The following is a 23126-nucleotide window of genomic DNA, read 5'->3' as shown; positions in this document are numbered from 1 at the left end:
GGGGTTTAATTTAAAGTGCATATTTCTCCATAATATCTTGAACTTCTTTTGCATTTGCATCTTTCCAATCTACTAACTCTTTTTCAAGATTTTTTGCTTCATTCATGATTCTTTCCTGTCTTTCATTCAATTGAGACAGGAGATCTAAGATCTTATACATCTGCTTCACACCTTAGCAAGCATTAGGAAAACAACTCTTGGGTTCTTGCCTCCTGAGAGTGGTCTGGCTAGATATGTAGAAATCAAAATCCGTCTGACTTGGATTCAAAGACTGGTTATTCAATTTCTCAATGACAGCCATAGTACATCACAGGTTGGTGAAAAATGGCTTTCCTTCCAGCATCATTTTCTGCCAGCAAGTTAAGTTGAATTGTGCAATGTCCTTGAATGCCTTGATGCTTCTATCACTTTTTAACTCTGTGCGCCTTTCTTTGTATGTTGCTAAGGAAGTAGGCTTGTGAGTTTGCCTGTGTCTTTCTCCCTTTGTTACTCCTTCCCCTGGCCCTACCATAGTCAGCTTCTGGATAAATGAATTAATTCCTTATTCCTTGATCCAATAATCTAATTCCAAGTTGCCCAAGTATTAAATTGTCCAATGTTGGGTTTTAGAGTATTTTCTCTGCCACCCACCTCTATGGTCAATTGTTCTTTCATTTCTTTTGCAGAGGAGTTGCTGGTTGCTGCCTTGGTCTGCTCTGCTATCTTCTTTTCTTATCTTAAATAATTTAACATTATTAATCTTTCTGTCATTTTCATATATTTCTATTTTTCTAACGTGCCTGTGGATTTTCTGTTGGGAGTAAAGTTTCTTTTAGTATATTTAATTTTTTTTTTATTCATAAGTATGTTTTTAGAGGGTGTTTTCCTCCTGGGAAATCTGAATCTAGTTGGATTTTTCGAGTAATACTTTGAAGTGGTTTTGCATTTCCCTTTCTCAAATTCTCAAGGTCATTATCTTTAGATGAATTTTAAATTAAATTATTGACTAGTAGTCTTTTTTCCCATCATAAGTCATATAAATTTTAACTCCATTCAAGCCTGTGTCAACAGATGCCTGGGTTTTTAACCCTCAACTTTTTATCATGAATAGTTTCAAACAGCAGTTGAATGAATGGAATAATTAACTTCCACATAACCAACATTTATATCTAAGAATTGTTAATGTTTTGGCCAATTACATAAATAGTATTTGTTGTACCATCTGAGAATATGTTTTATATATGACACCTTAGCCCCAAACTTCAGTATACATCTTTTAAAATTTTTATTCCTCTACAAAATTATAATACCATTAACAGTCTTTGAAAACTTAAGTTATTTTCTAATATTGTGCATTATATTATATTCAAATTACCTCAATTATTCTCAATATGCTCATTATAGCTGTTCTGTACAATAGGGATCTCATAAAGTTCTACTTGCTGATTTAAAAACGTTATTTTGGTAGGAAGGGTGGAACCCAGGGCCTTGCACATTTTTAGGCAAGTTCTCTATATCTGAGTGACTTATTCAGAACTTTTTATTTTTTTGAGACAGTATGTTATTAAATTTTTTTCATATTGGCATTGAACTTGTGATCTTTCTGACTCATCCTCCTGAGTAGCTGAGGTACCAGGTATGTGCCACCATGCAGAGCTAAATATTTGTTTTTTATTTAATATCAACAGATTTTTTTTCTGGGGCAAAGTGAGATACTTCAATACATGGATATTGTGTGCAAAGATCACACTGGAATAATTAGTATATGCATCATCTCAAACATTTATCATTTTGTGTTGGAAATATCCAAAATACTCTCTACCACCTATTTGAAAATACTCAGTTCATTGCTGTTAACTGTAGTGATCCCACTGTACTATAGATCCTCTTTACCCATAAACTGTCTGCTTTCAGAACCTCCTTCCTGGACTCTTGTAACTACTATATTATTTACTTCTATGAAATCAATTTTTAGCTATGTATGGAGAATATGCAGTATTTGTCTTTCTGTACCTGACTTATTTCACTTAATGTTTTCCAGTTTCATTCACATTGCTACAATGTGACAAAATCTCATTTTTCATATTAGTGAATAATATTCAATTATGTATATATGCTAAAATTTCTTTATCCATTTATCTGTTGATGGACCCCTTATCTGATTTTGTATTCTGACTATTGTGAGTAGTGCACGTAAGAGTGAAGTTTATTTCTTTGGTATGACAATTGCACTTTTAAAAACATATACCTAGAAGTGGGATAGTTGGATCATATTTATGAATTTATTTTTAGTTTTTTGAGGAAATTTTATACTTTTTCCATAATGGTTGTACTAATTTACATTCCCACCAGCAGTGTATAAGCAGTATATAATTTCTACATATCCTCACTGGGATTTTTTTTATTTTTTGCTTTATTAATAATAACCATTTTGACTAGGGTGAGGTGATTTTTCATTGTGGTTTTGATTTGCATTTTGCTGATGGTTAATGACATTGATTTTTTTTTCTTATATGTATGGGATAATTTGTATTTCTTCTTTTAAGAAATATGTATTCAGATTGCTCATTTTTGTATTAGATAATTTGTATTTTTGTTGTTGTGTTTTTTTAATTCCTTATATATTCTGATAGTAATTTCTTTTTAGAGAAATAATTGGAAAATATTTCCTCCAATTCTGTAGGTTGTATCTTTATTCTGTTGATTGTTTCCTATGCTATGCAGTAGCTTTGAGACAGTACTCAAATAAAACCCTTCATTTTTCGCATTTCAAAAAAAAGCAGGTAGATAAACCATATTCTTACTTCTTTTTTTTTTGGCAAAAGAAAAATCACAATGTGGCAATAACATTTCTTCCTGTTATCAGTTTTCTGATTTGTCCCTGCATAGTATTTGTTTCTTTTATAATGTAGTTGTCTTCTCATTTATTTTCAGAACATTTTCTTTGCTCAGAGAGCATGAGTTGTGTGTATATTGTTTGTGTGCTTAACTAAATATGTGCTAATTAACATACCATTGGGAAACTATTCACAGTACTCGAAAAGGAACAAAATCTATATAGCACACTGTTATTTGCAAAAAGGTCATGAGGCAACATGTAGCAAATAACAAATAAGGTACACCATCAATTTCTTATGAGCTTCCATGCTTTCATGATAGATCATGTAACTTATATGACAAGCATCCAATACTAAATCCATAAAATATTATTGAAGTTTATTTTTCACAAAATCATAAGGAAATATAAATAGAAGTTTCAGTATTTTATCTATATGCTCTAGTGTTTCTACTTTTTTTTTTCAACCAAGGTGCTCCATTTTGAAGATCACTGTCTAAGAGATCCATTGACTCTATATTTTAAAGGGTTTGGGTGTAGATACCACCATTCGCAAGTGTTTATATCATTTTCTGAGAAAGGATTAAGCTTTGATGCTATTGACATGTCTTCCTATGGGTGGAGTGTCTTTTTCTGCCTATTCACATGTTTATCTAGGTAACATCCATTGGTGAATAGATCAGAGTGAATATAATATGCATTTGACCCGAATTGAGGATTCTACTGCACAGTTCATCTTACAAGGAGCCACTCAATGATTGTGGATACTTTCTCAATCCTCTTATACCCTGGTACTGTGCTGAGGGACACTGTATGTGTGGACATCTTCCTCACCATGCCTCCAACCTGGGTTCCAGAATGAGAAAACATTCAGAAAGGATCCAAGTCAAGTTATAGTCAACTTTAAGTAGATCTTTAAGTCCACATGTTCTGTGTGTGGGAAATAAATGTTACAAAGCTTTGGGGTTGTTTTGGACACAATGTAGTCTATTTGCAATGTGAATTATTCTAGGGAGAGAGACTAACTTTAGAAACCTATTGTTTTTAAGGAACTTGAATGAGAAAGCTTCTTAGAATCAGTTATTATTACTAGGAGGAGGGTGTGTGTATGCACAACTATATAAATGCTTGTATTTTGTTAAGTTCCAAAATTAATTGCAGAGAACATAAAACACCTTTGTACATTGTAGCACTTTGTACATTTCCCTACTAATTACTTGGTCCTAAATTAAGCACTATATGGGACAGGGCAAAATAGGTGTTTGCTGTAGGATGGGGTGAGCAGGTGGGATAAATGTAGCACTGGGTCTTAGGCTCAAGCAAGGAAGGGTGACAATGAAGGGGTTTGGTGTGACAGTGGTATTGGAGCCCATGAAAACTGAAGAAAACCTCATTATGGTGGTGGAGTGTCTTCTGGTGTGTATACTCAGAGCCTGAGTATGGTGAGGAGGCTGTCCACAAGTGGCAGTGGCCCAGAGCAGAGTAGCAGAGGATAGGAGAATTGAGGAGGTGTCCCATAGGGGAAGGCTGGTGTGAGATGTCAGTCTGTGAGAAGAGGCCATCTATGTGGTGGTGTGGTGAGATATGGGGAACGTAACTTAAGCAGGATTGGGAAGTCATCCATGCATGAAGTCAGTTTTTGTGAGAACTCAGAGCTCCCTTTTGGGTGAAGAATGAATCCTTATAGAGCGGCTGCCTGGCATGGAATCTCAGCATCTGGGAGCGGTGAGTAGACATCCCTCAACACAGTGTTATTTCCAATGTTGGTTGGGATTTAGTGCCTAAGTGGGGTGAGGAGGGCATCCTTGGAGCGGGAAACCTGTGTGGGTTTCAGAGACCAGTCAGGGTAAAGGGGGTATATTTGTGTAGAGTCCATTGTTGAAACTCACCACGTAAGCAAGGGACAGAAGGAATTCTTGCTGGCAGTGGAGGACCTGGCATGGGATGTCAAAGCCCAAGCAGGATGAAGAAAACGTCTGTGCAGAAGATAGACATGGTGTGGGTTTCAGAGACTGAGCTGGATAAGGAAGCTTTCCACATGATAGCATAGACCCAAAGGGGAGTCTGGTCCTTGTATGGTAAGAACTTTTATCAGTGGGAGTAGCCTTGTGTGGTCTGTTAGAACTCAGGGAGACCATGTGGTGGTGAGAGATATGCTTTAAGAATCTGATCTGTGTCACCCTTAAAGAAAAGTAGAACAGTAATATAGCATGACCCTGAAACACCCCTTTCTATTTCCAAGAAACCACTCAAATTAAGGGAACAGTATGAATGTTCCTCGACTGAAATATTCAGGTAAATACTATCTTGTAGGACACTGACTTTTTTTCATGTATGTTGTAAATTTGAGGGTGGCTTAGCACGAGGTGTCAAAACCTCAGCAAAGTGAGGAGAATGTCTATTAGATGAGGTGTGTTTGGCTGGCCATTGTGGGGACACTCAATTAGAGTGAGGAGGGCTATTGTGCAGGGGACAGTGGTTGGCCTAGGGAGTAAAGGATATATCATGGAGAAAAGAATGTCTAGGGACAGATGGTACAAAAGATGAGAGATTGGTAACATCCAGAGTAAAATCAAATAAGTTAAAATTAAGTGAATAAGTTAAAGATAATCAACACAAATTTCTTTCTGTCACTGATGTGATAGAATTGTGACAGAAAGAAATGTGAAAATTGAGAAAATGAAAATGAAATCTGAGCCATTGAATTAGAAGTATTACTGTGAATTTACGGTTTTCAATATATGTTGATACAAAAATAAATGTAAGGTTAGGGAACATAGCGCAATTGGTAGAGTGCTTACTTTGCATGTACAAGGCCCTGGGTTCAATCCCCAGCACCACACACACACACACACACACACACACACACACAAACACACATGCACACACACGTAGAAATGGAATGGAAACAAATATAGAGATGAGAAAGAAGGAGAGATGTGGAGGGAGGGAGACAGATATAATAGAAAAAAAAAAGAGTTAGGGGTGATTACAAGAAGGGGAATCATTTTGGGAGATCCGAGGGTAAAGAACCTGGGCATGAATTCAAAGTAACCCTCTGGACTGGTCCTACATGAAAGATTTAGTTTTTGGACTGCTTACATCTTATCCTTTGGACAAAAAATTCAGATTTTACACTCAAGTTCATTCTCGTCTATATGTGATTCCATTCCATTTTCCTAACTTTTAAGTATAATCATATGTACCTTCCAGAGCTGGTTGTTAATGTGATTTGGGGAGTAAATGTAGAGATAAGTATGAAATGAAAGATGGCCTCCTCTTTTATTATGGCTTTCGGGAGTTCTCAAGGTAACCAGTAGCAAAATGAATAGAGATTCATGATGGAACTGATTATGAACAGCAGGGGAATACAGAGATCACAGAGGAGCACCATCTGAAAATAAAATTTAAACTTTTGCTTCCCCACCATGCTAAAAGAAGGTGGCTCTGAACATGGGAAGGCTGTATTCAGGAGATTTGTGTCAATGATAACCTTAGAATGTAGTACAAAAGAGCTGCCTTATCAGTCAAACATGATGATATGAACGCAATGTGAACAAGTATTGCTCAGGTGGTTGGCTAATAAGAGGTTACACTTGCACGTAGAAGCTCACAAATTTCAGTTTTGCTGTTGAATTTATAGAATGAAGTTCTCAGAAAAGATTTCTTTAATTGCTTGGTTCCTCTTTTCCTTTCCTTCCTATTTCTTTAGAGTTACCACTTTTGTTATATTTTTTAGCTATATTTACTATGACAGCTGAAATTCTCATCTCGTTGTCATGAAGATTGGACCTCTGTGGCCCAGTGGTTTCACATGTTTTCAATCTTAAGGGTATGTGTATATTTATTACTTCTGCTTTCATCTAGTTAAATGGTAGAACAATTTACTTTCAAGCTGGATTCTCATTTGTAATATGTTTTAAGAAAAATATTGCATTGGATTTCTGAAAAAAGCAGAAGATTTTTTCTCAAGATGGCGTTGGGAACAAATTATGCTGAAGTGAATTTCAAAAGTGAATTGAAGTCCTCAGGCACCAACTCAAATTCTCCTGCAGGTAAAAATCATTTTCCAATGGTCAAAGTTAATTATGAGTTGAAAGATGAAGAGACTGTTAATAAGCAGGGCAGAGGTAATGTTAGGTGCTGTTATATCTGAGTGATCATGTCTGGGACACCCAGGAATCTCTGAGGATTGTGCTGCCTGTAGATAGGAATTAAGGTGTGGTAAAGTTGCAAATGGGAAAGAAAACATCCATAATACTTTCTTTAATATTATCATTTACAGAAAATCAGACGTTGAATTCTATTGTGTATCCTTTCAGATATGAATATATAAAAATGTGTGTACCTATATTTCCAGAAATGAAAGAATATAATACCGAGTTTTTCCTCCTCATCATTGACAATACACATTTTTTTTGAGAAAAAGAAAAAAAAAAGCTTATTGCTTTGCTAGCAAAGGAGAAACACAAGGGATTCCTGTTCCAGAGGCCATGTAATAAGAATTGTAATGCATTCTGCTGTCATATATGCATAAAAATAAATAAATAAATAAATTAAGACAATATACATAATTTTAAAGAAAGTGTTTCATCTTATTTAGTGCTTTTATCTGAATGGAATGTGTCCCCACTGGCCCCCTCATCTTTGGTTGTGACCAATTTTAGGTTTTATGTATCCTATGCAAAAGCTTAAAGGTATGCCCCCTGTCCAGAAAATGGTTTTTAACCATGAAATAGTGACTAAAGAGGTTGACTTTATCTTAAGAATATGAAACTTGGTTAGAAAGATTTATCTTGTATAGTTTATTTATAAATGGATGCAATCTGAAATATTATTTAAATATGAAATAAGTAATAAGCAACCATAATAAAAATATTAATAAGCAAAGTATGGTGAAAAATGTTCATGATACAGTATAAAAGAAAATAATGAATCAGAAATCAGTAAATATCTATGTCAATGAAATGGAAACATGCATATATATGTTGTAAACACTTCAAAAATTTCTGAAGAGACATGTGCCAAAAAATTAAAAATAGTTATTCTCAATGATAGAAATTTTTGTTTTTGGGTATTTTATAATGTTATTGTAATAAACATTTATTTTTTAAATTTCCATTTTCATGTTATTTCAAATATTCACAGTATTAATGATGTGGTTTATAGAAGAAAATTTAAAGTAATAAGAGGAGAAAGTTTCCTTTTTATTTTTCACTGTGACCAAAATACCTGATAATAACAACTTACAGAAGAAAGCTTTAATGGGGATCAATATTTCAGAGGTCAGTCTTTGGTGAGTCAGCTCCATCACTCTGGCTGTGAGGTGAGGCAGAACATCATGGTGGAAGGGCATGGCAGAGTAGAGCTGTTCAGCTGATGGCAGCCAGAGGATCATGGAAGTTTCCACAGAGATTTCAAAGGAAGACTTGAGTGTTCAGACAAAGTGAAGCTGTGTTGGAATCCCTTCAGGATTCCCTTGAGAGGGCATGCATGAAGCTGTGAAGGGGAAGCTGAAGCTGGAATGGAGATCTCAGGGATTAAAACATGCCAGTAATGTGGAATGTCTGCTGAGGGAAGCTGTTGGCTGTAGAGGGAGTCAGCCTAAGAAAGCGACCTCGTGAATTACAACCAGCAAGGAAATTTAGGTGGTGCTGCAGAAGCCCTTTGAAGATTACATCTCACCACAATATTCCCCAGATTCTTGATATGGAGTTACAGAAACTAATATCTACCTTACTGAGTTTCACTTGTTTTGGTTCCATCCCTTCCTCTATATCCTTATTCCTCCTTTTTGGAATGGGAACATTTACTTTATGTCATTGTATATTGGAAGTATATAACTTTTGATTTTTACAGAGGCTCACAGCACAGAGTTTGTCTTGAGTCACAGAGAAGACTTTGGATGTGGTCTGGAACTTTGAAAACTATGGGGACTCTTGGAGATGGACTAAATGTATTTTTCATTTTTTTGTGTGAGATGGATGTGATGTTTTGAGGGCCAGGAGTAAAATGTTATGGCTTGATTATGAGATGTTCTCTAAAAGGTTTATGTGGCAATTCATGAATGTTAAGAGATAAAACAGTTATGAGACCCATAACCTAGCTGGTGGATTAATGTATTTGATGAATTAATAATTAGAATGGATTGCTGGTTTGTAATCATGTGGGGTGTGGCTGAAGAAATTCGGTCACAGGGGCATGCCTTTTGATTATATACTTTTTATTTCAATATTTTTATGGATGAATTATAATTCTACACAATAGTGGGATTCACTGTTACATATTCATACATGTACATGATATGACAATATAATTTGATCAACATCATTCCTCAAGGGATTATATTTTTTCCCTGGCTCCTTGATTGTTCTTTCTGCTTCTTGGCTATCTTGAGCTGAACAGCATTCCTCCACTACACTCTTCTTCCATGATGTTCTGCCTCACTTCAGGCCCAGAGTAATGGAGAAGATGGACCATGGACTGACACCTCTGAAACCACAAACCCAAAATAAAATTTTTCTACTGTAAGTTGTTCTTGTAAGATATTTTGATCACAGTGACAAAAACCAACTCACATAGAGGAGGAACTGGAAATAAGGATAGAACTTATTACTGATGAGGATATAATTTATTACTGATGAATTAATTTGATTTATCCTGCAGATCTCAGGGAAAACACCATTCCTCACCAGAGTAATTTTGGCTTTTCCAAGCTTCTTCTTGCCTCGTTGCTGATACTTTTCCTGCTGAAGGAAATCTTATTGTCTGTCTCTTTTATCAGTAAGTATGCCAACTAAGTCAGTCAGCAATGCCTGCCTTTCATGAATAGAAGCTATTCATTAGAAATTGACATTTCACAATGATCCAGACTTTTGAAAAATAAATTTTTGGGGGGTTGGGTGGGTGGATAGAGTTCCTGAGCATTCACTGGGAATTTTGCTTTTGCAAAAACAATGGGATTCATCTTCATTGAGAGAATTTGAAAAGTAGATATATGTGTATGTGTTGGTTTACAGAATGAAATCTATGAGTCATCAATTCTATATTAGATTCTTTGTATGGACACATCTATAATTCCTTACTTGTATTTATAAAGCTAGCCTTATTTGACTTCACAGACATTTATATTTTGGGATGAGCAGGTGAACATGCAGAAGATGTCAAGAAATGTTCCAGGAAGAGTTCTCCAGTGAATTTCCTTCTACTAATTTCTGTCTTGGTCAATACTGTGATAACTCAGGAAGAGTCAATTTAACAAATAAGTAGATTTATGCATATCTTGTATTTCAGAGTTTATCAAGTTTTCAAAAGTCATAAATATCAGCATATATTAAGATACATGTTTCATTCATTAATTTGGTAATTTGATAAGTAACAATGGCCATACATATTGTTTGCTAGGTGCCTTGTTAGAGAATCCAGAAATAGCCACAGCCACTGGTGTCAAGACATTAGTAGAATAGTCAAAATAACCAGTGCTTACAACAGTAGATGGAAAGTGTTGTTCAGGTAAGAAGTAAGCACAGGAGGCTGAGATAGGTTTGCTGAAGGAGGAGACATCTATGACTGTGTGTATCAAAAATAACATAGACATATTACAGTATCAAAGATTTGGGGGAAATATAAACATGGCATATAGTACTATGTGAAAAACTATGAAATAAAGTTGGTTGTGGCAGACATAAGCAGAACTCAGATCATGAAGAATGTCATTACCATTATAAAAAAAATTTTGATATTTTATAAAATATTCTTTGCTCCTTAATTAAGAAGTCTAAAACAGTGGATTGAAACAGCTATTTATTTAGCTCATGCCTCTGTGGCTTGGCAATTTAGACTGATCTTATTGGGAGTTTCCATTGGTCCTGACTGAACTCAGTCATGCATATGCTGTTAGGAACCAATCACAGGCAACTTGGCTTTTGAGGAAGAGCATGTCAGCTGGAATGAAAGGGGCAATAACCACATTTCCTCATCACTCATCAGGATAGTCTGGGTTTGTTCACATGGCCACTGGCAGATTTCCAAGAAAGAGGAGAAAAGAAAACCAAGCACAATGAAGTTTCAATTTCGATTTAGCATGTTTACTTTTGCGTGTTCTTTTGGCCAAATGGAATCTTAAAGTCAGCTTATATTCTAGTGGTGAAGAAACAGACCCCACTTGTTGATTGGAGAAGATGGAAAGTCACAAGGAAAGGGTGTGAGTATAGGGCGGGTGGAATATTGAGGCCCATCTTGCAGTGAGTCAGTCCTGGCCAGCCATTGCGGAATTCTGGGGAAGGAATTGACATAGTGAAATTTAACTTATGGGGATATGCTTTTACTGAGGTGTGAAAATGGATTTATGAGGACAAGAGTGAAAGTAAGGAGAGGTGTTATTTCCTGAAAAATGGATAGAAGTAGACAGCATTGTGTTAAGATAAACCAGAATCAGAAAGTCATTGGTTGTATGTCTTCTCTCTTACATAATAATTTGGGAGCAAAAAGAGAAAAAGGGATGAGCTCTCATGAAAATTGAGGGAAGAGTAGTAGAGGAAGGGAACAGGGTGAGGGAAGAGAGGAGAGAAATTGGAAGTACTAGGAATAAATTGACCAAATCATATTATGAGCACATATGATTATGTAACAGTGCATCCTATTATTATGTATAATTATAATGCACCAAACAGATGCTAATTCATAATCCCATTTGAAACATTGAGAGCATCATTTAAGGATAGTGCTGCTAGTGAAGAAAGAGAAGAAAGGTAGCTTTGAATGGTAAAGAAGATATAATCAAGGAGGCCAAGGCTTGATGATATTGGGGATTAAAGGACACAGAGAAGTTTAGTGTGAATATATATTCTGATCTTGTAACCTCAGCAGTGAAAAAGTTATTAAAAGAGGTAGGCATTATAGGTTGCATAGCAGGTTTTTTTTGGAAAGATGATTATTTACATTTTGGGAAAAATGTGTAAAACCACAAATGTACATGTTCAGTGGCAGGCATATTTTCTTGGATTTTAGAAAAGAGGTCTGGAGTTTTGGAAGTCATTCACATAATGACAGCAAGTCCCAGCAAGGGAATATATGCTATCACTCCAGAAGAAGACATTAAGCAAGAAGCAGGAATTAGGATAGAGCTTTGGAAATGCTACATTTTTAAAAAAAGTTGAATGGAGGAAGAGAGCTGATGGAAGAGGATAGAAGCGGCAGCAAGAAATCGGAGGTGGGAACAGGTAGAGCACTGCACCAAGAGCTACAGAGGAAAACCCAAGGTGAATGATGCAAGAAGGTCATTAGAAGACGACTAATTGGTGGTCCTAGAAAATTACTGATGATCCATTTCAAGGATTGTTTTAATAAATTGATGAAAGCCAAAGCCAGAATGAAGTGGGTCGAGGAACAAATAGGAGGTTAGAGGGAAAGAGGAAATTTAATATCTTACAATAATTTCTCCCAGGGTCTTACATCTGCTAGGCAGGTGCTGTAGTACTGAGATACCACTGTAACTCAGAAAATTCAATTTCTAGGGGGAGGTGTGAATTAGTTCTCAAATGGGAGAGACCTGGTGCACTGAGGAGTTAGAATCAGTTGTGATGAAGAGAGTTAAAAGACAAAAGAGATGAAGAACAATTTTCTCTTGATCAATCTTGGGGTTTTTGAGAAACATTTTTTTCTGTTCTTTAAGATAAACCAGAGTTGCTTAAAATTAGCAAATTCTTTCTTCCCCCAAAGTCCCAGGTGGTGTACTTCCTTAAATAACTTCCACTTCCTTCCTACAATATTTAGCCTTTGTTGGCGTCTTAGGTTAAGTATTGAAGAACACTCTGGACAAGATCCTTTAGGTCCCATTATGATGGCACTGTCATGTCCTCTTTCAACTCTTCACCTTTTAGCTCTTCCTGAGAGATACCTCATCATTTAAAAGTAGTAGGATCATGATTTCATTGACTGTGGGGTCATGGGGAAAGTTTGCCTGTCAGGCTCTGTCCTATCATGTAATCAGACATTTGTGGATTTTGTTTCTGTGTAGAATGCAAGAAAGCAATGTATAGAGCAGTAACCTAATGCTACTGGAAAATGATTGATTTTTATTCTATTTTACAGCTTTCTTTAAAAAAAATTCTCAGCTGCTCAAAGAAAAAAACTATGAAAATTCTACAAAAGAAATGATTCATACAAATTTGGAGTGTATAAAAATCAATTCAACCATGAAAGGTAAAACTTAATGTGCATAGAATTCAATTACTATAGTAGGTAATGATGCCAAATCAGAATTTATGATTACCAGGGAGATCACAATAAGAAGTGGAATCTCATGATCATTCTAAGCTACAAGTGTATTATATAATTCATAGGGTCTAAAATTCTTGTTTGTGAATTCAAAATTGTTCATGTGAAGCTTAATTGTGAAACAGGATATATTGCTGTTGCATTTATTCAGCCTGTGTTTTTTTCAGAAGTTTCTGTGCAGTGCAGCTCCTTTTCTCACATATCAGTTAAAAAAAATTGATGACAGTAATGATAATAGCTATATTATTGTGAGATTGAATTATTTATATTAATATATGATATTTAAAGATCATATTTCCATTTACAAAAACATAAGCATATGATATTGAAAGATCCAGTTTTAACTCCATCCTGCACACAGTGACCACTGTGTAATTAAAAGTATTTGCTACAAATAATGAATCAATATTAACATATTATCACTAATTAAATTTACAATATTTTTGGTACTGGGAATTAAACACAGGGTTTCACACATGCTAGACAAGTCTATCACTGAGCCACCTTCCTAACCCACAGTTCTTGGTTTTTTTCCTAAGTTTTCAACTATTGTTCTTTTTGTGTACTAAAGTCCCATGCAGTCTGTGAAATTACATTTAATTGTCATGTCTCTTATTTGCTGTGATAGTTTTTCAGACCTTCCGTGTTTTTGATGACACTGACAATTTTGGGGAATACTGTTCTATATATTGTAGGCTGTCTCTCTATTAAAAGTTGAAGTTTTCTAATGGTTAGATTGGGATTATTTGTTTTGGGGGAGGAAGATCATAGATGTAAAATGCTATTTTCATCACATTTCAAGAGTATATGTTATCAAAATAATTTTTAATAATTGATGCTGAACTTAAAGCTACTTTTCCCTCTTCCATTTGCACACTGTACTGTTTGTAAAGAAGTTACTATGCCTAGCTCACACTTTAAGATTGAGGAGTTATTCTTGTCCCTTAGGATGGAGCACTTAGGGTTGTCTGGAGGAACAGATGCAATATGAATATGACAATTTAGTTTAAGGATTTGGCTTTTGCAATTATGGAGGCTTGAAAAGTTTAAAATTTGATCTGGGTAAACAGCAGGGTAGAGACTCAGGGAAAGTAGCAGTTTGAGAACAATGACAATCTGCTGCAGGATCAGGAAGAGCAAATGTTGTAGATGAAGTCTAAAGGCAAGTTTGCTGAAGAATTCTCTCTTGCCTGTGGGGGGCATTCTTTTGTTCCATTAAGATCTTCAACTGATGGGATGAGATCTACTCACATTTGGAAGGCAAACTTCTTTACTAAAATTTCACAAATTAAAATGTAATTCTCATTCAAAAATATCCTTGAAGCAATACCCAGAATGCTTGATAAAACTAGTATATAAAATTAGCCATCAAGAAGTATCTATATAATTTATTTGGAATTCTTATGCATTTGAGGTTTGTCTTTTCTATTCCATCTATTAATTTACTCCATCTTTTACATCTGCATGCACTCATGTCTATTTACTTTATATTTCAGATTATAATCCAATGCCACTTCATTTATCTTGTTATTCTATCTTTGACTCCTGGGTGGTCTTTCTGTTGGCTCTTGTGGCCTTTGTCATTTGCCATCTATGTGTTTTTTGTTTGTTTTTGTATTTTACTTTCTGTAATTACAAAATGCTCTAGACTCATGTTGTCTGTTTTCTGTCCCTATCTAGAATTAACCATTTCTATGAGGGGCCCTGATTCCTTTTATTGAAGAATAATATCCTAGAAATTTTGATATGTTGTATTTTTATTTTCATTCATTCAATGTATTTTTTAAAGTTATCTTTGACACATCTTTAACTCATGGGTTATTTATATGTATTATTTAGTTTCAAGTGTTTGGAGATTTTCTGTTTTCTTTCTTTCATTGATTTCTAGTTTGCTCTCATTGTTGTTGAATGACACTATATGATTTTAATGATTTTAAATTTCTTGAAGTATGTTCTGTATATCAGTATGTGGTCTATCTTGTCATAGGCTCCATAGGTACTTGTAAAGAATGGGTAGTCTCTTGGTGAGTAGACTCTTCTAAGAATGTTGATTGGATTCTGTAGGTTGATAAAGTTTTTGTTCTTCAACGGTTTTCTAATTTTCTGCCTGGATTTCTTTAATTTTATTAATCTATTTTCAACTTTTCTTTCCACTTGTGTGAATTTTTACTTCATATATTTTGCAAACCTATTGTTTGGTATATTCACATTTGAAATCATGATAAATGAAGTACTGTTTATTGTTTTTATTATGTTTCTGGTGTTTGTTTGGAAAATTCTGTTTTTTTTGTCCCTCCCAATTCACTTATTTCTCTGTTCCCTCCATTCTGATGTTAAGTCCTACACTGACATCTTAAAATGTGATTATATTTTTCAATGATAAAATTTCTGTCGTTTTTTATATCTCTGTTTCTTTGTTGAGTGTACTGTTTTAAAAACTTTGCTTGAAGAATGTTTGCTCCTTCTTATTAGAGCATCTTTATTATGGCTGCTTTAAAAATCTTTGTTACATAATTCTAACATTTTTGTTTTCATGATTTTTTACATCAGTCGATTATCAGTTGAGAACTTCCTGGTTTTTGGTGTAAAGAGCTATCTTTTGCTGAACCTTGGACATTTTTGTATTGAGTTTTCAGAGGTGGGGTCTTATTTAATTATTATGTTTTTGCTGGCTTTTCCTGATACCACTTCAGCAGGAGAAATGGGCCCTGACACATTAATACCTGATGAAGGCAGACTTGGCTTTTTGCTACATCTGGATGAAGATAGGATAATGGTGCTCATGTGGTCTCCTTTGGTCCTTAATTTTAATAATAAACACACTTTAAAAATAGATTTTCTTATGTTGCACTTATATTTCCTTCTTCCCAATAAAGGAAAAGTCTTGAGCTGTTGTCCAAAGAATTGGAAGTCATTTAGTTCCAGTTGCTACTTTATTTCTTCTAAACAAGGATCTTGGAAGGAGAGTCAGGAGAACTGCTCTACGATGGAGGCTCATCTGGTGGTGATTAACAGCAAGGAAGAGCAGGTACTTTCTGAGAGACAATGGAGTCATGAGCCTGTCTGACTTTTGTACATATCCTTGCTAAGAAGGAATATTGGTGCTGTGACAGATGACTTTCCATAAGACAGATAGGAGAGGCTTCCTCAGCCTTCACATTCCACACTTTGTACCTTCTTCAATGTAACTAAGCTAACTTGAGAGAAATTGTGGAATTAAAAATAATAGCTTGGGCTTTAGTGAAAGGATGAAAATAGCAGCTTGTTCTTTCAATATTTATATGTTTTATAAATTATTAACTGTTTAACAGAGAGAGGTATTAAGTTGAATAGGGAAATAAAGTGAAATTAAGAGTCACAGCAATTAGGAATGAAATTTAAGAATCTGTGAAAAATAATTAAATTTGTAAGAATTTAATTATGCACAAATTTGAAGAATGCTCCTTTAGTAACAAAAGTGGGGAAATGAGTCTGAGATAGGTATTCATTATGATTATGGATAGGAATTGCTTCCATAGTTAATGAAAATATGATACTTCCATGCTTAGCTGAGAAAACCTGCACTTCTGGGAATCCCATGTGGCTATTGCTTCTTTCCCCCCTCATTTCTATATAAAGATCTCTCTGGAAACATCACAGTATAACCTTTAATATGTATAATAGTTATGTGTTAATCAAAAGATTTTTGCTACTTTTTAAAAAAATTGGTCCATTACATTTGTACAGATTGATGGGATTTTTTGTTTACTAAATTATTTATTTATTCTAACTAGTTATACATGATGGCAGAATGCAATTCATTTTATATTACACATATAGAACACAAATTTTCATGTGACTGGTTGTACAAAAAGTATTTCTACACCATTTGTGTCTTCATACATGTACTTAGGGTAATAATGTCTAACTCATTACACTGTCATTTCTACCCCCTTTCATGGTCCCTTTTCCTTCTTCCCCTTTTCCCTCTCTAAAGTTACTCCATTCCTCTCCCCCACCATTGCCATTATAAGTCAGAATTCTCATATTAAAGAAAACAATCAGCCTTTGGTGTTTAGGGATTGGTTTACTTCACTGAGCATGATATTCTCTAACTCCATTCATTTACCTGCAAATGCCATGATTTTATTTTCCTTTAATGCTGAATAATGTTCCATTTTGTATGCATATACATTATCTGCTGAAGGGCATCTGAGTTGGTTTCATAATTCATCTATTGTGAATTGTGCTGCTATAAACATTGATGTGGATGTGTCCCTGTAGTATAGTGTTTTTAAGTCCTTTGGGTATAAACCCAGGAGTGGGATAGCTGGGTGAAATTGTGGTTCCATTATCAATTTCTCAAGGAATCTCCATACTGCTTTACAGATTGACTGCACCAATTTGCAGTCCCACCAGCAATGTATAAGTCTGCCTTTCCCCCCCACATCCTCACCAACAATGTTGTTGTTTGTATTCTTGATAGCTGCCATTCTGACTGGAGTGAGATAAAATCTTAGAGTAGTTTTGATTTACCTTTCTCTAATTGCTAGAGATGTTGAGCATTTTTTTCATATGTTTGTTGATTGATTATATATCCTCTTCTGAGAAGTGACTGTTCATTTCCTTGGTCCCTTTATTGATTGGATTATTTGTTTTATTTTATTTTATTTTATTTTATTTTTTGGTGTTTAGCTTTTGAGTTCTTTATGTACCTAGATATTTGTGCTCTACCTGAAGTGCTTATGGTAAAAATTTGCTCCCATTCTGTTTTCTCTCTATTCACCTCACTGAATGTTTCTTTTGCTAAGAAGAAGCTTTCTAGTTTGAATACATCCTATTTATTGATTCTTGGTTTTAATTCCTGGGCTACAGAAGTCTTATTAAGGAAGTTGGGGCCTGATCTGCCATTATGGAGGTTTGGGCCTACTTTTTCTTCCATGCACAAGGTCTGTGATTTAATTCCTAGGTCCTTGATGTATTTAGAGTTGAGGTTTGTGTGTGGTGAGAGAAAGGAGAACTAACACCAATACTTCTCAAACTATTTTATGAAATAGAAAAAGAAAGAACACTTCCAAACACATCTTATGAGGCCAATATCACCCTGATTCCATGAGCAGACAAAGACACATCAAAGAAAGAATAATTCAGACCAATATCTCTAATGAGTATATATGTAAAAATCCTCAATAAAATTCTGGAAAATCAAATACAAAAACATATCAAAAAATTAGTGCACCATGATCAAGTAGGGGTCATCCCAGGGATGTAAGGTTGGTTCAACATTTCGAAATCAATAAATGTAATTCATCACATCAATAGACTCAAAGATAAAAATCATGTGATCTTCTCAATAGATGCAGAGAAAGAATTTGATAAAATACAGCATCCTTTCATGTTCAAAACACTAGAAAAACTAGGGATAAGAAGACCATTCCTCAACATTGCAAAGGCTATCTATGTTAAGCCACAGGACAACATCATTCTGAATGAAAAAAAAAATTGAAAGCATTCCCTCTAAAATCTGGAACAAGGCAGGGATGACCTTTTTTCACCACTTCTATTTAACATAGTTCTTGAAACTCTAGCCAGAGAAATCAGAGAGATGAAAAAAACTAAAGGGATACAGATAGAAAAAGAACTCAGATTATCACTATTTGCAAACAATATGATTCTATACCTAGAAGACCCAAAACATTCCACCAGAAATCTTCTAGAACTAATAAATTAATTCAGAAAAGTAGCTGGGTATAAAAGCAACACCCATAAATCAAAGGTATTTCTGTATATCAGTGACAAATCCTCAGAAAGAGAAACTAGGAAAACCACCCCATTTACAATAGCCTCAAAAAACACTTGAGAATAAACTTAAAGAAAGTGTTGAAAGACCTCTACAATAAAAACTACATCATGCTAAGAAAGAAATTAAAGAAGACCTTAGAAGATGGAAAGCTCCACCTTGCTCTTGGATTGGCAGAATTAATGTTGTCAGAATGACCATACTACCAAAAGTACTATATAGACTCAATGCAATCCCAATACAAATCCCAATGACATTCCTCATAGAAATAGAAAAAGCAATCATGAAATTCATATGGAAATATAAGAGACTCAGAATATCCAAAGCAATCCTTAGGAAGAAGAGTGAAACTGGTGGCATTACTATTCCCAGACTAAAACTACTGCAGAGCAATAGTAGCAAAAACACCATGGTATTGGTACCAAAATAGACCAGTAGAACAATGGTACATAATAGAGGACACAGAGTCTAACCCACATAACTACAGTTATTTTATATTAGACAAAAGTACCAAAAACATTCTTTGGAGAAATGATGGGATTTGTTGTTACATATTTGTATATACACACAATGTAACAATATAATTTGGTCAATATCATTCCCTAGCACTTCTCTCCCTCCCCACTTCCCATCCCTTCTATCATTCCTCTACTGATCTCCCTTTGATTTTTATGAGATCCACTCCCACGTTTTTTTGCTTTGTCCTCTCTAGCTTGTACATAAGAAAGAACACATGTGGGCCCTGACCTTCTGGGTTTGACATATTTTGCTTACCATAATGGTCTTAGTTTAATCCATTTGCCTCAAAATGACATAATTTCACTTCTATTTATGGCTGAACTCCATTCTTTATATATACCACACTTTTCTTTATCCTTTCATCTATTGATGGACACCTACATTAGATTCAGAGTTTGGCTATTGTGAATTGTGCTACTATAAACAAGAGTATGCATGTATCCCTGTAGTATGATGACTTTAATTCTTTAGGATAAATATGCAGAAGGGCTATAACTGGTTCATATGGTGGTTAAAAGCCTAATCTTTTGAGGAGCCTTCAAAATGATTTCCATAATGGTTGTACAAATTTACAATCCCACCAACACTGTAACACCATTCATTTTTCTCCATATCCTCTTTATTTGTATTCCTGGTAACTGCCATTCTGACTGGTGTGAGATGAAAATCTCAGCGTAGTTTTGATTTGTAGTTCCCTAACTGATAATGATATGGAACTTTTTTCCCCATATATTTGTTGGCCACTTGTATTTCTTCTTTTGAGAAGAGTCTGTTTAATTCATTTGCCCATCTATTAATTATTTGATTTTTTTGGTGAAGTTTTTCAAGCTTTTTGTATATTCTAGATATTAATCCTAAGTCAGAAGAGAAACCAGCAAAGATTTTCTCGCATTCTTTCTTCGAATTCCTAATTGTTTTCTTTGCTATGCAGAAGCTTTTTAATTTGATACCATCCTATTGTGAAACTTGTTGCCAGTGCCTATATGGTGTAGTATTGAGCCTATGCTTTCTTTAAGGAATTGCAAGGTTTTGTTCTACTTTCTAGGTCTTTGATATATTTTGAGTTGATTTTTGTGCAGGGTAAGAGATAAGAGTCTAGTTCTATTTTTCCACATATGGATAACCGTTTGTCCCAGCACCATTTGTTACAAAGGCTGTTGTTTTTTCAATGTATGTTTTTGGCACTTTGTCAAGGATCAGATGACTGTACATGTGTGGTTTTGTCTCTTTGTCTTATATTCTGTACCATTGGTCTATGTTTTATGTCAGTACTATGCAGTTTTTGTTAATATAGCTGTGTAGTATAGTTTGAAGTCGGTATAGTGATTCCTTCAGTATTGCTTTTTTTGGCTTAGAATTTTTTTAGCTACTCTGGGTCTTTCATTCTTCTGAGTGAATTCTAGGACTGTTTTTTTCTTTTTTCTAGTTCTGTGAAATATGTCACTAGTATTTTGATGAGGATTGCATTGAATTTGTATTTTGCTTTTGGTAGCATGGCCATTTTGACAATATTTGTTCAGCTTGTCCAGAAACATGTTATCCATTTCCGTCTTCTGAGTTCTTCTTCAATTTCTGCAATGTTCTATAATTTTCATTATAGACGTCTTTTACCTCCTTGATTAGATTTATTCCTTGGTATTTTTTTTTTTGAGGCTTTTGAGAATGGAATAATTTTCTTCATTTATTTTTCAGAAAATTCATTGTTTTTTGTATAGGATATCTATTTTTTATAAGAAGTTTTAAAAAATATAAAGAAGATGGAAATATTAACTACCCAGATTTAATTATTACACACAGTATGTATGAATCAAATTATGACACTCTACTCCATAAATTTATAAAATTAAAATAATAATTAAAATTTACCAATCTAAAAATAATTTATTTGTGAGCATATTTGTTCATAAAGTTACTTGTGATATATTTATAGTGTATATAGCTTAATTAACAATAAATGAAATAAACAACAACAAACCCCCCAAAACACCCCAGTTGCGGTTGAGTACTCTACAGATATGATTTCTTTTTTTGTTTTCTTTAAGGATTTTCTCACCTGGAATTTGAATAAATCACATGATTATTTTGTGGGGTTGTCAGATCCAAAGGGTCAGAGACATTGGCAATGGATTGATCAGACACCATACAATGAAAATACCATGTGAGTACAGAATTAGATAAAGGAATCCTGGGTCCTATATCATGCCTAAAATCTAGGGTGCCCAGCTCTAAGATATGAAATTTAAATATCTCATTTTTGTTCTGTTGGGCACTTGGTTAAATTATTTTATTATCTCATTTAATCATCAAGAAAATCTTATATAATACACATCATTTTTTATAGAAATGAGAAAGTGGAGTGTGGAGAGTACAGATAATTTAGCTAAGGTAATCCAATAATGGTTTCCAAATTCAGGTATGTTGTACTTTGCTTTTAACATATTTATATCTCCTTAATATAAATACATGCTTATTAAGATCATTACAGATTATTTTTAAATTATGATTTAATATTTCTCATAAAGCAGAAATCCTAACTTCTGATATCATTATAATATCCAACATTTATATTATCTTTTTTTATAAATATTTATTTTTTTAGTTATAATTGGATACAATTTCTTTATTTTCTTTATTTGTTTTTATATGGTGCTGAGGATCAAACTCACCTGCACGTGTGAGGTGAATGCTCTACCACTGAGCCACAACCCAGACCCACATTTATATTATCTTTAAAAATATTTTAGTATACTTCCACCTCTGATCCTCATATCTTCTTTGTGAAATATATAGTGCTGTTACTCTGGTTCAATTTTTAGATGGGAAAACTGAGAATCAAAGAAATAAAATTATTTGTCCAAAAAAAAAAAAAAAAAACAAGATTAAGTAGGCTCTCTGGAGATTTTGCTTGCCTTTTGACTCCAAAATCATTCCTGTAAAAAGGGGGGAAAAGAACTATATTGATAATGAGAACAGATTGATATCTCTTCATTATATAACAAAGATTGACAGACCCTGGCAATAGGACTATGTATGCACAAATAGAAAACAACCTCTGGGAAGTCTTTAGGTGAAAGGTTTGCTGCAATAAGGTATGAGAAAATGTTAAGTGATGTGGGCACAGTTTTCAAGGGAAATATTGAAGGTTTTGATGGAGGAAAAACTGCTTGAGAAGTGGGGAAGCGTTGGTCTGGGCATATTTGACCCTGACTTCCACAAAGTTCCACCCAAGTCTATGGCCCCATAACTGTCTCTAACCCTTTTAAAAGTAGTGCTGGAAGAATAACCTCATGCTTTTTCTCTGTTTCAGGTTCTGGCATCTAGGTGAGCCCAACAGGGTCCAAGAGCGTTGTGTTGTGTTAAATTATCGTAAACAATGGGGCTGGAATGATATTTTTTGTGATCATGTTCAAAGCTCAATTTGTGAAATGATGAAGATCTACTTATGAATCAAACACCTTTTTCATGGACATGTTGTTGGATTCATGTCCATTATTCTAGAGATAACTATTAAGTTCCTCTTTATGTGAAAGAAATTCCATAGACTTTTAAGTATGTTGTTATTTTACTTTTTGAGAAAACTGTCTACATGTTTATTTGTTTATTCATTCATTTGCTTATTCATAAAATGACATTTTCTATATGACAAAGAGTACACTGGAAACCTATTTGTGCATACATAGAATATACTTGAGCCTGTTCCCTAATCTCTGTCTGAATGCTAAGGGTATATTTATG

The 23126-nt window shown here is 34.5% G+C and overlaps 1 protein-coding gene across 1 annotated transcript; it reads left to right on the top strand.

Moving 5' to 3' along the window:
* Positions 1 to 6788: 6788 nt before the first annotated feature.
* LOC308658471 (C-type lectin domain family 4 member A-like) lies at positions 6789 to 22837 on the top strand (the record flags this gene model as incomplete). The annotated part of the gene is made up of 6 exons (XM_081311184.1): positions 6789 to 6870; positions 9482 to 9598; positions 12908 to 13018; positions 15970 to 16121; positions 21434 to 21549; positions 22699 to 22837. The coding sequence occupies 6 exons, from the start codon at positions 6789 to 6791 to the stop codon at positions 22835 to 22837; spliced, it is 717 nt and encodes a 238-aa protein (XP_081167310.1).
* Positions 22838 to 23126: the final 289 nt, after the last annotated feature.

This window comes from Spermophilus citellus (assembly GCF_964194105.1).
Source record: "Spermophilus citellus genome assembly, chromosome: 10".
NCBI classification, from domain to species: Eukaryota; Metazoa; Chordata; class Mammalia; order Rodentia; family Sciuridae; genus Spermophilus; species Spermophilus citellus.
Note: the sequence above shows the minus strand (reverse complement) of the source record. Positions and strands in the feature narration are given on the sequence as shown.